The sequence below is a fragment of the Lissotriton vulgaris genome, chromosome 9, assembly GCF_964263255.1.
Source record: "Lissotriton vulgaris chromosome 9, aLisVul1.2, whole genome shotgun sequence".
In the NCBI taxonomy this organism is placed as follows: domain Eukaryota; kingdom Metazoa; phylum Chordata; class Amphibia; order Caudata; family Salamandridae; genus Lissotriton; species Lissotriton vulgaris.
Window position 1 is genome coordinate 874708208 of NC_141697.1, and position 17750 is coordinate 874725957.

A 17750-nucleotide genomic window follows, 5' to 3' on the forward strand; every position below is an offset into this window, starting at 1 on the left:
GCAAATTAAATTGGCAGTAGTTTGCACGCACCCTGCAGTGCAATTTTTAAACCAAAAATTACATTGTCAGGAGGGCTACAGGTGAATTCTGGAGGCTTATGTAAAGATTACGGTGGTGTCTTTGTAGCGCTGTTTTAACGTTTTACGGTATTTATTTTATACTTTCAGCCACTCAAAATGATGATCACGTGCTGGGGTTGAAATCGCCGTTTGGATGACTGTTTACCCTCAATAAACTATTTGGGTGACGTACAAAAAAACAAACCAGCGCAGCCGGAGGCACGGGGAGATCAATTGATTTGCATAGAATCACTGGATGATGAGCTTCTCTGCCGAGACTCGAACCCAGTTCTCCAGTCGACTGCTCTAGCCGTTAGGCTACTAATAGCCTCCTAGGCGATAGTCTTAGAAACGTTTTGCAAAGGCAGGAGGGCTTCAGATGTATTCTGGGTGTATGTAAAGATTATGGTGGTGTCTTTGCAGGGCTGTTTTAATGTGTTACTGTAGTCACATTTATTTTACACTTTACAAATGCAGCCACTCGAAAATTCTTCAAGCGGTAATGATCATGTGCTAGTGTTGAAACAACAGTTTGGATGACTGTTTTACTCGAAATAAACTATTTGGATGACGTAGAGAAAAACAAACAATCGCGGCCGCGTGGCGACGGCGCTAATTAGAAACATGATACTGAACAGATGGCGCCAGTGCTCGCTCCTGCAAGCTGTAGGCCGCGGTCGGATACATTTTCTGGGGAAAGTGGGACATGCACCGCCTTTGCCCAATTGCGTGCTGTCTTTTTAGAAAGACACATGCAAAGCCAAATAGAAATAATGCTGGTAAAAAAGTCACAAGCTTGTGATAAGTCCAGAGAGATTCCAAGAGGCCGTTTTCCTAGCGCAGCGCATGCGCGCTGCGCTAGGCTCGACCTAAAACGGGCTCAGCCTTAAGTGGGGGCCACTCGGGACACTTAAAGGGAATGGTTCTCATTTACAGCTCTGAAATCTCACCATGTTTAACTTTATTTTAACCCTTTACCCGCACAACCTCTGTTTTTTTCCTCTTTTGTATGTAAATCATTACTCTTACGTCTCACCCCTTCTAAGGAGGTGTATATTTATTTTATTTTATTGTAATGTTTTTATCAAGATGCTGCTTTTCTTTAATTTTATATTCACCCTGCTCAAAAAGGATCCTGGAATCAGAAACCTTTACTATTAAAATAAATATAAATTCTTATACCTAAAAAAAGAACTCGTGTAGTAAGTAAGTAATATAAGTAAGTCATTTTATATTGAGAACTAGCCAAGAAAGCATATAAAAACATATCATATATCGAGAAAAAAGTTATTATAATAGTTCTTAAAAAACTTAACAATAAAAACTTTCAGAAGACAATGAGTACAAGACAAGTGTAAAACATATTTTTGCATGACATCTAAAATCACAGTTTTGATAATACATGGGCCAAGTGAGCCATAAAAACTGTTTGTTGAATAAAGTGCATCATAAGTTCATCTGTATTATTTTAGGCCATAAAGGCATAAAAAGGTTTAAACACCAATTAAAAAGGCAGGACATTTAATTGAGAGTAGTGTGTTCTTAGGTCATAACCGAATACCCGATCTCTTCCTTAATAGCCAGACTCAGAATAGATAGCAACTGAGACTATAAAGGGGCTGGTGGCTGTCCGAAGGATTCGGTAGGCAGCTTTACAGTGTCTCGCACCTAGAGTGATACAAATTGTCTTAATCCGGGTCTATCTCAGTTTTACATAGGCTGGGCAATAAAAATAGTACATGTTCAACGTCACAGTGCGCGGAGTCTAACTACTTGCTGGGGAGCTGGGATTTAGAAATCCAAGTCCTACAACATTTTAAAACATAATCTCTTTTTGTCTCCCTAGAGCTACAAACTGGGGGATCTGCTTATTATCAAATTTTAAGAGGTGTGTGTAGGCTCACCACGTAGCACAGTATTGCAGCACAGTGACAGGCACACAGGGCAAAGGTGACTTCAAGATTTGTATTTGGGTTGTGGCTGATCAGACATTTCCAGCAACCGCAGCTCGTTTCCAGGGAGACGTGACAGAGCCACCTAAGCACCCCAACCGTCTGTCAGACCTTTTACATATTTATTTATTTTACATTTTGATTAAGTATAAATAGCTGCACATAGAAATGGTAGATCCCTTTACTAGGAATACATAAAGCAAAAATAAGAAGGATGTTGGCTATGCACCTTTTAAGAGATACAGGCCTAAATAAGTCAGCCAGTGGACATCTCCAGCTTGGCAGAGGCAAGAAGATAAAATAAGAAAAGATGAGTTAAAGTGTGTAGAGGAATGAGAGGGGGTTGAAAAACAAGGACCAAAATCATATGGGGAAGGATAGGAGAGTAGAGGAGAAAGGGTATAATTGCAAAGAATTGCAGGCAGTTGGAAGGGAAAGTGAAATGAGAAGTACAGTGAAGAAAGAAAGATTAGCAATACTAGTTTAATAATAGTACAAATATGTTAATTAAAATTGATTTTTCTGAGACACGTTCTTGATGCATCTCCGCTTTTATCCAAAGTATTTCATACCCTGGACGCCACTCCTGAGAATAACTGAACTGTTGCAAATGGCTGCTTAGATTTTTCCTCTCGAGTTGCAAATGTGTTTTTGCTTCTGAGGGATTTTTTTGCTGTCTGCTATTTTCTGGGAGATGCTGATTTGTCCATGTTTTTCGAGGCTCAGGATTTTGAAAAAAATCCATGATAGTTTGAATTTCATTCTCGCCTGAAGTGGGAACTATGCAATACTGTCAGAATGGGAATAATGTGGTCAGTTTTTTTCCCAAGACAGGTCTAAATACAGAATGCAAAATATGTTTGAGTAGTTTTAGGTTGGCTTTAATTCCTCACACAAGGGTGTTGTTCCTTCAGTCAATGTCAGAGTTGACCAGTGTATGAAGAACAGGATGGAAGTTCGAAGGTTGAAAAAGAGGGTTTAGTTCTTTTAGCTAATCTAGATCCATTCTGGAGGATTTTGCATTGTGTACAATGTGAGATGACATGGCGAGGCAACTAACCGAAACATAGCAATTTAACTAATGGTACCAGGGAGTTTATCAAATTGAAAATATTTTGAACTGTGGAAAGTTGAATATAACAACATACACAAAAACCTTCTTATTTGGAGGGCTGAGAGAATGAGCGAGAAAAACTGTATGGGTAACCCTCCCTTATAATAACATAACCACAATAAAGCAAAAATACCCAGGACCGGCCTTCAAAATATGAGAACCAGACACCCATATTAATGAGCCTTCTTACTCATTTTAGGATGTTTTGTGCCCCAATGAACAAGATGGCCTCACACACCCTTTGGGTGTCATGCTTCACCATTGGCCATCTTGCGTTCCCATAGAATGCTCTAGTGGCAGGCAGCCCTTGTTGGTTATAGAGGGACTGTTCAGGGATGTTCATGAGGAGTGGGAGATCCTAATAGGTAAAAACTCCAACCACCTACGCGTGTTTTAAACTCTGTCATTTATTAATGGGTGCTGTGGAGGTGCTTAAAATAATTATTGAACACGGGAAACAGTCATTATAACGCAGCATTTTCCACGCATGCTATAGCAGAGCAAGCTTTACAATGCGTCCATCGTTACAACGCATAGGCTTTACTATGAATTTTTTTACTACATATATGCTTTACCACGCATGCCTTCACAACGAATTTTGTTGTAGAGGTATGTATGGTGAAAGCATATGTGGAGTAAAAAACTATAGGCATAATCTTGGAAACAGACTCTCTTCCACTTCCTCACAATGGCATGCACCACCCCCCACAGATGAGCTGCCTGCACCGCATGAACCATCAGGAGAGAGGTAAGGTGGTTGGGCTTGGGGCAGGAGGACTACCATTTTAGGGTCTCAGTGGGCAAGGGAGGTCATGCAGGGACAGTGTTTTAGGGTTTAGGGTAGGAAAAGGGCTGGGGCACGGGGGTTGCGCATGGGTAGTGTTTTAGGGTTTAGGTAAGGGAAAGGGCTGGGGCCACGGGGTGTCACTCAGGGGTAGGGTTTTAGAGTTTTGGGCAGGAGAAGTGCTGGTGGCCTGTGGGAGTTGCCTTGTGGTAGTGTTTTAGGGTATAGGGCAGGGGAAAGGGGGCGCTAGGGACCTGGATTAGGGCTTCAGGTAGAGTTTAATGAAACATTTACCACGCATATGCATTTATCAAACATGCTTTTACAACAAAGTTTGTTGTAAAAGCATGCATGTTAAAGCCATATTCATTGAAAAAATATGTGTGGTAAAGGTTTGCGTTGTAATGCCATTCACGTTATAATGCATGTGTGGTAAAGGCAAGCGCTACAACAGAATGCGATAGAACGCCATACAACCATTGGACACTTGAGGCACAATTATGCAACTTGTGTCCTCTCTAGATCGACATGTTTCAGCCCAACAAGAACGCGCAGGTGGATCCATGGCTTTCTTCAGGACTAGGATCCTGTATGTCCATTTTAAACTACTAATGGCTGTGACGGTCAATGATAGGCTCCTATAAAGACATTAGTAATGTATACACATTTGCTGAACGTTGTGCAGACCCCAACAATTGGGACATATAGTGTTTAAAAACAGACAAAACCTGCTGGTGATTTCCGTTCTCCTGTTTAAAATTGAACGGGGATAAAACCTAATTCATGCTCCTAGGCAACTCTCCTATCTCTAGCATAGGGCCACTATGGCCAAAATGTTTTGGCCCACCCTACCGGAGAAAAATCAGATTACAATTCTGGATATGTGGCTGGACCGCTCACTGACTTTTGGATACCAAACAGACAAACTGTCAGCAACATGCTATGGCATCATGAGGATGCTTCGTAGAGTTCTCCCCCTTCTCCTGTTCTTGGCAAGAAGGATAATGATCCAGGCTCTCATTCTTTCACGAATGGACTATGGAAATGCACTATACCTGGGAGCCCCGAAGGTCACGATAAACAGACTTCAGATCACTCAGAATTGTGCAGCTCGTCTGCTTCTGGGTCTCTCCCATAGGCAATCAGCCAAACCCGCACTGACTTTATACTGGCTGCCAATATCAGAAAGGATCACATTCAAGGCGCTTTGTATTGCCCATAAGTCCTTTCAGGGAAGGGTACTGGTAATCATTGAGCCCCTGATCATCCGATATCAGCCAAACAGAAGCCTTCGTTTATCGAACATGCTGCTTGCAACGGTTCCAAACATAAGGAGAGCAAGAAGTGGTAGCCCCTCCTTCGCTTATAGGGTAGCTAAATTGTGGAACACCCTCCCCCTTGACTTTCGACAGGAAACCAACCACCTGTCTTTCAGGAAACAACTTAACTTAAAACCTGGCTATTTTAACTTTAACTTACCACTTAGCAGAGCTGGCCTCTAGGTCCACATTCGCAGATAGCGCTGGGATGCCTTAGGGTAGCTATGCGCTCTATACATGTTTATTTCATTCATTCACAAGGTGACAAACTGTGCTTTTATTCACACACTTGACCACATTCTAAATGTTACCTTAATTTTGGGACAGATAAACTTCATGAAGGACTGGGATGAGGGGAGGCTTGTAGTATGTAAACAAAAGAGTGAGGAGTATCACCAGTGAACCGGGTAATGGTTACAATGGAGATGGGGGAAAGGATGAAGGCACAAGGAAAATGTTCCTTGTTTTAAAAGACCCCTCACTCACCAACCTAGTTGGTGACATGCTTCATCATAGGGGTCCCACCCGGAAAGCTGAATGCCGTCCGGGTGTGCTGTGACACCTGAGTTAGAGTGGAGCGGGTTGATTTGTTGAGTGTGGTCAAAAAGTGATGTTAAAAATTGGCGCAGTATAACTTCAATAAAACTTTAATCTGAAGGTACTGGACAATATTAAAAACAAAGATAAGATATTGGAGTAGGTTAAATTGACCAACTATATCTATGTGTGAAGTGCTAGGGTCTACATGTAGTCACATGAAACTCTTGGGCCTATTACGATGTCAGTCAGCGGTCCAAACCTTCTAAATATGCGGTTCCATTCTCCCATTTCTCTATGGGAGCTTGTGTTATGACCGTAAAGTGGCCGTAACACAAGCTTCCATAGAGAAATGGGTGATTGTGTTAATCCCTGCACCCCGTGGCAGGCACCTCAAAGTGCCGGCCACAAGGTGCAGGAATTAACAGGGGGGCGCCCTCTCGGTCCCCAACACACTTTCCAACAGGGTCTATGTCTGAAAGGCCATCATGGAAACCCTACCAGAAACCATGCATCGTAATCCAGACAGCGTAAACCGCTGTCCCTATAGATTATGGGCCGATTCCGACTGGCTGACAGGCCACCGGAAGCCAGCCTGAATGACCGGCCAGTTTCAATTCCGACTGGCTATATCATAATCTGACGGCTGGAATTTAAACTGACTATGTCGGTCGTAAAGCCTTTGAGCGACATCGTAAAAGTCCCCAAAATTGTTGCACTATACATGATTTTTAATATCTGTGTTGGACAGGCCACGTGAAGGGCCGCTCCCCCTCTGCCCGACCAGGCCCGAGCCCGGCCCCTCAAGTGTCACACACCACCACTTCACGTTTTCCGTCCCCTCCGGGACCCTTGCCTCTGAACATATCGACCTCGTGGGCCCGATCCACTACCAGCCCGCGCGCCCAGCCTGGGCGCCATCTTGGACACTCCACCACGAGGCCGCATGGCCCCCGATCGACCCCAACCCTGGGCCTGGCCAGGCCTCAGACATCCCGGCACCACCATCCGCCCAGGAGGTGAGCGGACTACTTGGCAGGTCAATGGGAGAAAGAGGTGTCGATGGCTCTCCCCCGCCAGGTACCGCTCGCCCACAACCTCCCCGGGCGCTGGCTCCACCCCCCTGCTGGGTGTCTGGACTCCCTCATCCCGGACCCCCCGACCTCCAAGTGCGAGGGTCCGGACATCAAAGGGCACCAGCCCTATAACTGGGGCAGCTCCCGAGCAGGAAGGCAGTTGTATCCTGGAGTCGAGAGACGCAGAGAAGAACTCATCCTTGACGGGCTATTGGCGCTGCCGTAGCTCTGCCTTGCGAACTATCGTCCTGCCTGCTGGCGCTGCCGCAACCTTCGTAAGCCTTCATCGTCGTCGGGACCTGCTGGCGTGGCCGCGGACCGTTTGTAACTACCATCTCCATCGGGACCTGCTGGCTCCGCCGCGGACCGTCGCTTCCTTCGTCCATCCCGGGACCTGCTGGCTCCGCCGCGGCCCGATCATCTAGAAACGCCGAGCTCGAGGATTGAGAGCTATCTTCATCTATTGGTAACAAGACTGTCCCGCTACCCCTTTTCCCAATCCAGAGACCAGAACCGAGGGGACCCCTGAGTCCAGACCTCCTTGTATCATTCTACCGTACTTAAAGAATTGCTTATAAAGAATCGTTGAACCTTATCCTGGTGTGGTGTCCGTCTGTGGGGGGGGAAGTTACTTGTCTGTACGATCGCTGGAGACGGCTCTCCCCGGAGACCTCTCCCCTTATACTCGGCCGACCCTCCCGGTCCGTCTAACATTGGTGGCCAGCGGCGCGATCCGAATCACCGCATAATCGTACAGAAGGTAGCTCACCCCACGACGAAATCACGATAACAACGAAAGAAAGCGGATCCACCGAGAAATTTCAGATGGAGAAATTGGACGAGTACAACCATCGTGAATTAAAACAATTCTGCATCGAACTAGGTATCGCTACCACCGGTCTAAGTACCAAAGAGGATTTCAAGCATGCCCTAGAGTCCTGGGCAGAAACCGGGGCCGTCGGAACCACCGACCAAAACATCGCAGCAGTAGAAAAAAACACCACGGCCCCCGAGGAGCGAAGAACGGGTCTCTCGCAAGACGAGATCCAGGAACGAGAAAAAACACGACTACATGAACTAGAAATGGCCCGGCTCAAAATGGATGTTGAACTTAAGTTGGCCGAACAAAAACTAAGCTTAGAACACCTGCGTCTCCGAGAAGAAAGAGAGGAAAAACAGAGACAAAGGGAGCTCGAGGAAAAAAGACTGGCATATGAACACGAGTGCAAATTAGCTGAGTTAGACTTACGCAAGCAGAATAAAGAATTAGGGGTGCCCGAGCAACCCCACACCCCAGGGACAACAGATAAGAAGGTACACATCCCCAAGGATGTCGTTCGAGAATACTTCCGAGAGGACGACATCCAGCAATGGTTCAAGGCCTACGAAATCGCTATGACCGCCCACCGGATCGATCGAAGCGACTGGGGAGCCGGTCTATGGGGGAGATTCCTCAATGAGGGCCGCGATGCCCTGCTACAGCTCCCGGACCACCAGATGACCTCCTATGACCACATGAAAGCTGCCCTCCTCACCCGCTATGGGCTCACACCCGAGATGTACCGTCAGAGGTTCCGAGACTGCACCCGCATCCCGGGTACAACTTGGGTGGACTACGTGAACTATTTTAGCCGAGCCTTCGAGGGCTGGATCAAAGGAAGCAATGTCACAACTTACGAACAACTATTCAATCTCATGGTGTGGGAGCATCTATCAAACAATTGCTTCATTGAGCTCCGGCAGCACCTCCTCGACAGCAAATTGACTGATCCACGGCAGCTCGCAGCCGAGGCTGACCGGTGGGAAATCACCAGAGTGGGACGAAATGGATCCTATGAACAGAACCGGAACAACAACGGTCAGCACCGTCCCCGAGGAGGAGGAGGGGGCCAAGGACGAGGAAGAGACAACGCTCCGGTCGCCCCCGCTACCAGCACCACCCCCCCGGCCAACCGGGGCAGCACCCCGGCGCGACCGGGATACAGAGCCAATGTCACGTGTCACCGATGCCAACGAGTCGGCCACTATGCAAACGACCCAAATTGCCCACAGTACCAGAGCCCAAGACCCCGCCAAGTGGCCGCTGCTGCCCTGGGGGAAGAACAGATCTCCGAGGAGCAGGAAGAATATGAACAAGAGCATCAAGAATGGGAGCCAGCCGCCATGGCTCTAGCATGCTTAGGGGGGGAAAGACATGGTCCCGCGGGTCCCCCTACCCGCTAACACCCGGAAATACAGCCAATGGGTGAGCATCAATGGACGCCAGGCCGAAGCCCTCCGTGACACCGGGGCCAGTGTAACAGCCGTCCGCTGTCACCTGGTGACCCCAGAACAGTTCCTACCAAACATTCTCTGCCCTGTCCGTTCAGCCGATAACTCGGAGAGTCTATGCCGGATGGCCTGCGTCCCTTTCGAATGGGGAGGGGTCTCCGGCATGTTGAAAGTGACGGTCCGGGATGATGCCCCCGTAGACTGCCTCCTGGGAAATGACCTTGAAAGCTCCCCGTGGGCAGCCGTAGAACGAAGAGAACACCTGGGGATGTTAGGCATCCCGGACTGGGCGTGCGTCACCACCCGGTCCATGGCCACCCGTGCCAATCCCCGACCGGAGGAACCCGAATGGCCGGCGCCTCCTCCCCCGGTCACCCCAGTCGAAGACACCGACCGTGCCGTCCCCCCAGAACCAGCTCAACCCCCGGACCTCGCTGGCCTCGACCAGTGGCATCAAGAGGGGGGGCCCACACAGGAGCAATTTCGCCAAGAGCAGAAGACCTGTCCCTCCCTCGAGGGACTCCGCCAACAAGCCCTCGCCCAGAGCGCAGGGGATACCTCCGGAACACATTGGATTTACTGGGACAATGATCTGCTATACAGTGAGCAAAGGATCGCGGAGCTGGGGGCCAGCCGAGTGCTAGTGGTGCCCCTCCGTTTTAGAGACTTCTTGCTAAACCTGGCCCACGATGTCCCCCTGGCTGGACACCTGGGTCAGGATAAAACCTACAGCCGCCTAGTGACCCACTTCTTCTGGCCCAAAATGAGGAATGATGTACTCCAGCATTGCCGATCTTGCCCCACGTGCCAAGCCAGTGGAAAGAGCGGCCGCAAACTAAAAGCCCCCCTGCAACCATTTCCCGTGGTCACCACCCCGTTCGAAAGGGTCGGGATAGACATTGTGGGGCCCCTGGACCCCCGTACAAAACAAGGACATCGGTTCATCCTGGTACTGGTGGACCACGCCACCCGCTACCCCGAGGCTGTTCCCCTGCGAACTGTGACAGCCCCGGTAGTCGGCCGGGCCCTGATGGGGATCTTCTCCCGTGTGGGCTTCCCCCGAGAAGTCGTCAGCGACAGAGGCACGAACTTTATTTCTAAATATATGAAGTCCCTCTGGCAACAGTGTGGGGTCACCTACCGATTCACGACCCCCTATCACCCTCAAGGAAACGGACTCGTTGAGCGGTTCAACCGCACGCTCAAAGGGATGATTGGGGGGTTGGAAGAGCCCCTCCGTCGCCAGTGGGATGTGCTGCTGCCGTGCCTCCTCTTCGCATATCGAGAGGTCCCCCAGAAGTCCCTCGGCTTCAGCCCATTTGAATTATTGTATGGACATCCCGTACGGGGGCCTCTCAGTCTAGTCAAGGAAGGCTGGGAAATGCCCCCTCTAAAGAACCCTCCAGATGTCTTCAAATACCTCCTAACCCTCCGCAGCCAGACCCGACGGTTCAGAGAGCTGGCAAAAGCAAACTTGGAGGCCAGTCAAGAGGACATGAAAAAGTGGTATGACCAAAATGCCTCCTCCATCGAATTTGAACCCGGACAACCGGTATGGGTGATGTCCCCCACCGAACCCTGCGCCTTGCAAGACAAGTGGACGGGGCCCTTCAAGGTAGTCGAGCGCAAGGGTCCTGTCACCTATCTCATCGACATGGAATCTTCACGGAACCCCCTCCGAGTCCTCCACGCTAATAGACTGAAACCCCACTTTGTACGTTCAGAACTCAGCCTCCTGATGGCCACAGACATTGGAGCCGAAGAAGACTCCGAACCCCTCCCTGACCTCCTACGGACTCGGGAGAAAGATGGCTCTGTGGATGGGGTCCGACTCTCGGAGGCCCTCACCCTGGAACAACGCCAAGAATGTCGAGACCTTCTGTTGCAGTTCGCCGGCCTGTTTTCCCTCACCCCAGGTGTCACTTCCTGGTGTGTGCACGACGTGGACACGGGGGACAGCCCCCCTATCCGCCACCGGGCCTACCGCGTACCAGATCGGGTACGGGCCTGCATCCAGGAAGAAGTAACCAAAATGCTCACGCTCGGGGTCATTGAGCCCTCAGACAGCCCCTGGGCCAGCCCGGTAGTACTGGTCCCCAAAGCAGCCCCTCCCGGCACCACACCGGAACTCCGGTTCTGCGTCGACTACCGGGGCTTGAATGCGGTCACCAGAACGGACGCCCACCCCATCCCCCGGGCAGACGAGCTAATCGACCGCATGGGAGCTGCCCGCTACCTCAGTATTTTCGACCTGACGGCGGGCTATTGGCAGATCGGCCTCACACCCAGGGCCCAAGAACGATCTGCATTCTCCACTCCTGATGGCCATTATCATTTCAAGGTCATGCCCTTCGGCATGAAGAATGCTCCAGCAACATTTCAGCGGCTCGTCAATCAGGTCTTGGCCGGGCTCGAAGGATTCAGCGCCGCCTACCTAGACGACATCGCTGTGTACAGCCACCATTGGTCCGACCACCTCCACCACCTCCGAGCGGTACTACAGGCCCTTCAGCGAGCTGGCCTCACGATCAAGGCCAGCAAATGCCAAATTGGTCAGGGGTCCGTAACCTACCTTGGACACCAGGTGGGAAGCGGCCTGGTGGCCCCTCTGCAGCTCAAGATTGCCGCCATCCAGTCCTGGCAGCCCCCCATCACCCAGACCGAGGTACGCGCCTTTCTGGGACTCACGGGCTACTACAGACGGTTCGTGAAGGACTATGGTACCATAGTGGGGCCCCTCACAGAACTCACGTCCAAAAATCAACCCAAGAAGGTCAACTGGACCCCAGATTGTCAAACAGCCTTCGAACAACTGAAGGCCGCCATGTGCTCCGCCCCTGTGCTCCAGGCCCCCGACTACAGCCGGGAATTCGTCGTCCAGACGGATGCCTCCGACCACGGCATTGGGGCGGTCCTGTCTCAATTGAACACCGAAGGCCTTGATCAGCCAGTTGCCTTCATCAGCAGGCGACTCCTACCTCGAGAACAACGCTGGAGCACCATCGAGAGGGAGGCCTTCGCTGTGGTATGGGCCCTCAAAAAGCTCCGGCCCTACCTATTTGGCACACACTTCCGGGTGCAGACCGACCATCGACCCCTGCAGTGGTTGATGCAGATGCGGGGGGAGAACCCAAAACTACTACGTTGGTCCATCTCCCTACAAGGGATGGACTTCACTGTTGAACACCGGCCTGGGCCAGATCACGCCAACGCGGATGGCCTGTCCCGCTTTTTCCGCCTCGACGAGGAGAGTCCCCAAGCGGATGGGTGACTATCCCCGCCTTCAGCTGGGGGGGACGCATGTTGGACAGGCCACGTGAAGGGCCGCTCCCCCTCTGCCCGACCAGGCCCGAGCCCGGCCCCTCAAGTGTCACACACCACCACTTCACGTTTTCCGTCCCCTCCGGGACCCTTGCCTCTGAACATATCGACCTCGTGGGCCCGATCCACTACCAGCCCGCGCGCCCAGCCTGGGCGCCATCTTGGACACTCCACCACGAGGCCGCATGGCCCCCGATCGACCCCAACCCTGGGCCTGGCCAGGCCTCAGACATCCCGGCACCACCATCCACCCAGGAGGTGAGCGGACTACTTGGCAGGTCAATGGGAGAAAGAGGTGTCGATGGCTCTCCCCCGCCAGGTACCGCTCGCCCACAACCTCCCCGGGCGCTGGCTCCACCCCCCTGCTGGGTGTCTGGACTCCCTCATCCCGGACCCCCCGACCTCCAAGTGCGAGGGTCCGGACATCAAAGGGCACCAGCCCTATAACTGGGGCAGCTCCCGAGCAGGAAGGCAGTTGTATCCTGGAGTCGAGAGACGCAGAGAAGAACTCATCCTTGACGGGCTATTGGCGCTGCCGTAGCTCTGCCTTGCGAACTATCGTCCTGCCTGCTGGCGCTGCCGCAACCTTCGTAAGCCTTCATCGTCGTCGGGACCTGCTGGCGTGGCCGCGGACCGTTTGTAACTACCATCTCCATCGGGACCTGCTGGCTCTGCCGCGGACCGTCGCTTCCTTCGTCCATCCCGGGACCTGCTGGCTCCGCCGCGGCCCGATCATCTAGAAACGCCGAGCTCGAGGATTGAGAGCTATCTTCATCTATTGGTAACAAGACTGTCCCGCTACCCCTTTTCCCAATCCAGAGACCAGAACCGAGGGGATCCCTGAGTCCAGACCTCCTTGTATCATTCTACCGTACTTAAAGAATTGCTTATAAAGAATCGTTGAACCTTATCCTGGTGTGGTGTCCGTCTGTGGGGGGGGGAGTTACTTGTCTGTACGATCGCTGGAGACGGCTCTCCCCGGAGACCTCTCCCCTTATACTCGGCCGACCCTCCCGGTCCGTCTAACAATCTGCAAGTATCCTCTTTCAAGTACTGCAGCTAAATAAGTTCACACACTCATTCTGTCTTACTTCATTAAAGTACCTATTCGTGAGTCTTGGTACTCCCGATGGTGCCTTGCTATTGCGGCTTGCTGGTAGTTAAGAACTGGCCCAAGGGAAACACACATAGACGAGCGGGCGGTCGCTTGTGATTATGCGGCCGTTCCTATGAGCACACCGGGAATTGGGGTCCCGTGTGCACCTATTGGGCAAATCATGATGGTAGTTTGATGTCGTTTTTAGGCCGAGCCTGGGCAGCGCATGCGCTGCTCTGCGAGGCATGCTGTATTGGAGTATGGACTTGAAGCCCTGCCCACTCTCTGCCCATATTTGTCATTGGCTTGTGTCACTGTCCTTCGTAAATGCTGGCTTCTGATTCTTTAATAGGCTTGTTAGTCCCTCCTTAGTACCGCCTTGTCTTCATTTGTAACCTCCCATGAGTACTGGCCCTTTAACTTTGGCTGTTACACAGTACGTCTTATTTAGTCTGTAAGCACTATTTTCTTTAATGCGTTTCTCCTTCTGCAGGCAAGACGTGCTTTCCTGCAACACTCGGCGCACCATGCGCACTTTCACAGACGCTTTTACAAAAAACATGTGTTTATTAACTTGACTGCATTTTTTTTATGAAAGTGCCCCCTACAGCTCTTTAACTTTAATAGCAGCCATGGGCCTTTCTTTAGACACGGCTCGTCTAAAAAAAGGGGCGTGGCCTCTATTAAAATTAATGCAAAGCATGGTACGCTTGTAAACAACAAGCATTTGCAATGCAATAGGTCTCGCCTTTTAGAAACTCTAACTTATTGGTATTGTAAGTGGCAATGCCTTTTATTATTGCAGGTTTTTTAAACACATAAATAAAAGGCATTGTCATTTACAATGCAAACAAAAGGAGATGATGGACGGAGCACTGAAATTTTTCAGACACTCACCCCCAGTCTCAGATCTTTGTTGAATCCATCATCGTTCTTTATCTCAGTTCATCACACCAGTTCAGACATATGCAAATCAGTCTTGACCCTGTGCCTCATGGGAACAGTCCAGAGTGTTATATTGAAGAAGGGACGTGGGGATGCCATCTCCAGAACTACCCATGTGATATCTTTGTATGTTGTTTCTTCAGATAGTATTTTTTCATGCGGGTGGCACTCTTCTTACATCGGATAGTTCTCCGATGTTCACTGATCTTCTAGGTCTTCATCCTCACATAGCGTTCTTTACAGGGACATGCGATGATATACACCACATTTTCTGGATTACAATTTGTATGATCTTTAATTACCTAAGGACGACCAGTGCCAATGTCAATTTCCTTGTATTGTTTTTTAAAAGGACATGCCGTGTATGTGCCACGTTAGAAAATTGAACATTTCGTGAAAATTGTGTGACAAATGTCGTTTTGCAAATTGAGACTTGTGTAGCAAATAGCATTGATGGAGGGAATCTATTTGATAAGACTTTGTTTAGAATTTTCATCCTAACATTTCATTGTAATGATTTAATGTGTATGTTATATAAATTAATTTCACAAAATAAATTTACATTGGAATCTTGCGTTAGACACCTTACAAATAATGGCTTTTGCCCCTCTAAGTCAAGATCTGTTTCTAGTATAGAGGCAGCTAGATGCTGGCAATGCCAGTGAGATAATAGAAGCAGCTTAGTCACGGGCAAAGGGAGGAACTCTGACTAAAGGGGAAGATTCAAAGGATGAGTATAATACTTAATGTGTAATGTTTGGTCCTAATTTGGGTAACTTTCAACAGTTTTGCTATATCAAAGTTCTATGGAGGTGTGCTCCTATATTCAGAATGTTACAAGTACACTTTACTTAACACATTTGTTACACTTTTAAGAATGAGTAAATGTCATTATGTTTTTTACGGTCCTTATTTTCTTAACTGTAAATATTTTATTTTACATGCCCCTCCTTCTTACCATATCCTGCATTGGCGAAATGTTGTATGTTTTATGCACCTGTCACTCTTGTCGAAGTTGGATATAAATCTGGTGGACAGTCAAGCGTGGGAAAGAGCTTTTTGGTTCATTTCCAGTGCTTACTACTTGTGGTTCTAAACCATATTTTCGTTGCATTTGCCTCTCCACGAAATCGATGTTTCTCTGAGTAAAGCACTAGTTTCCCTTCCAAAGTTCTCCCTGTGTAATTTACACACCTGCAAATTCAAGTAATGTACAACCATTGGACGTCCATTAAGCTTTTTTAATAAATTGTAACATGTATGTTTAGACTATCACTTTTTTCAGAGGCAAGGCAAGAGTGCAACATCAATTTCCCTCTTCTTTTGGTGTATTATCTGGTAAATTATGCTTTTTTGACAAGTGGAGGATTACTTCTTTGATGTTTTTTCTCCACAGTGAAGTGGATGATAACCCGGACTTTGACAACCTTGAGATTGTGACCCGTGATGAAGAGGAGCGTTACTTTGATGACGAAGAGCCCGAGTACATCGAGGAAATGGAAGCTGATGAGGGGAAGTGAAAAGGAGGTTTATACTCCTCTCTTCAAGTGCCCGACCACCATGCCAGTGATGCTGGTGCCACTCAGAGTTAATTTCCAATATTCCAGAGAAGAGCTAAAGACTGAATTAGGAAGCTAGAAGGAAATAAGCAGTTCTACTTGTGTCGAGTTGTTGCTTTCAATCACAAGAGTTGTTTTGAAAAGATTTTGATTTGCCCAGTTTATTGTTTAACCCTATGCACAGCGTAATTCCTTCCAGGTGCATGCATTTTCTCTGATTAAGACAAAGCAGATGAAAACAGGACGTTCTGAGACCTAGAACAATGGGTGTGGATACCTAAATAATATGGGTCAACAAATCATTTTAACATAAGAATATGTGACTGCTTGTCAATGTACCACCTCCCCAAGTATTTGTAAAATAAATATCTTGGCTAAGCCAATTGCTGATCCTGGTCCCCAGAACAAGACCAGGTCAACAGTGTATTTGTGTTTTTGGTCTTTGAACACTTTATGCCTTGTTTCTGTATGTTGTTGAACACAACCTTTAGGTTATGGTAGACTTAAAATTGGTGGGAAATTTTTGCGCACCAACGATGTATGCAAAGAACTGCTTCTTGATATACTGTGGGAAGTTCTCAAACTAGGATATGCAAATTGTACACCAACTGGTTTGCAAGCTGCCCTTGCAATGCTTCGGATGTACTAATCGGTTGCATAGCACAATTAATATTTCTTAATGGTTGCAAAAACTCCTCCCTCATGAATATTAATGAGACGGCACATTTTGCAAGACACGGCAGAACGTCGTTCCTTTGCATTCCAGGTTTTTTTTTTAAGCAGCCCGTGCCCCTTAACGAGACAAGTGCTGCTTCATCAAAAAATATTGGTGTGCAGGGAAGACATCAGGGTAAACATGTAGTTGTTCCCTGGAGCAATTTGTGCTCCACATGAAGCCACGAGAAAGCAATTGGTCACCACCCAAAGATGACGCTTGGTAACTGAACAATTGGTCGCTGCCATTTTCTGTTGATATATACCTTTGCATCGGCCCCTACTAATTTCGATTCTGAATGGATTGCAGAAACCCTTTTGCGAGTCAGAAAAACTCTTCAACACCACTCAAAAGGAGTTTCAGGCATCACAAAACACTATTGCAGGGGAAAACACTGTGGTTTTGAAAATCACATAGCTTGGAAATACAGAAGTGTTTCATACATCAAATTCTTATCTGTAAATCTGTTTAGCTGATCTTCTCTGCAGAAATTTGTTTTATTTGAAACTCTACACTCCTCACAAATCACTTGCCATCGGCAGCAGTGTTTTTAGAATGCAGACACTACCTTTTGTTTGCCCAATGTGGAGCTTTCAATGTATTGCTTGCCTCATGTGCATTTATATACTGACACATTTGCCCGTCCAACTTGTAAGTCTGTTATGTTGGCTGTTCAATGGGAACCCTGAAATCCGCATCAAAAACACAAATCCAAAGAAGACTGGAGGGAGCTGTTTGAAAGTAAAGTTGTTTACTGAAAGTGGTTCTTAATCATCCGTTCTTTCATTTGATTTTGTAAGAAAACGTATATACTGAATTTTTCCCTATAGATTTGTCCACGTGCACTAGTGTTTCTTTGAGTATTGTTTTTTGCCTGCAAAACGGAGTTAAATATCCATGCCTTCGGTACAAGTGCATTCGTCAGTCATGCCCGCATCATCAGTTTCTTTTTATTCGGTCATACCGATTGATTTCAATTTAACCAAAATGTTTTCTGTTTT

At 48.4% G+C, this 17750-nt stretch overlaps 1 protein-coding gene across 1 annotated transcript in view; it reads left to right on the plus strand.

Annotated features, from left to right (window-relative positions):
- Positions 1–16460, plus strand: part of CCDC97 (coiled-coil domain containing 97) — a 92029-nt gene extending 75569 nt beyond the window's left edge. Inside the window, exon 5 of the mRNA XM_086938625.1 lies at positions 15872–16460. Within this exon, the coding sequence (XP_086794751.1) occupies positions 15872–15995 (124 nt within the window). The 3' untranslated portion in view covers positions 15996–16460. The remainder of the gene's footprint in view (positions 1–15871) is intronic.
- Positions 16461–17750: the final 1290 nt, after the last annotated feature.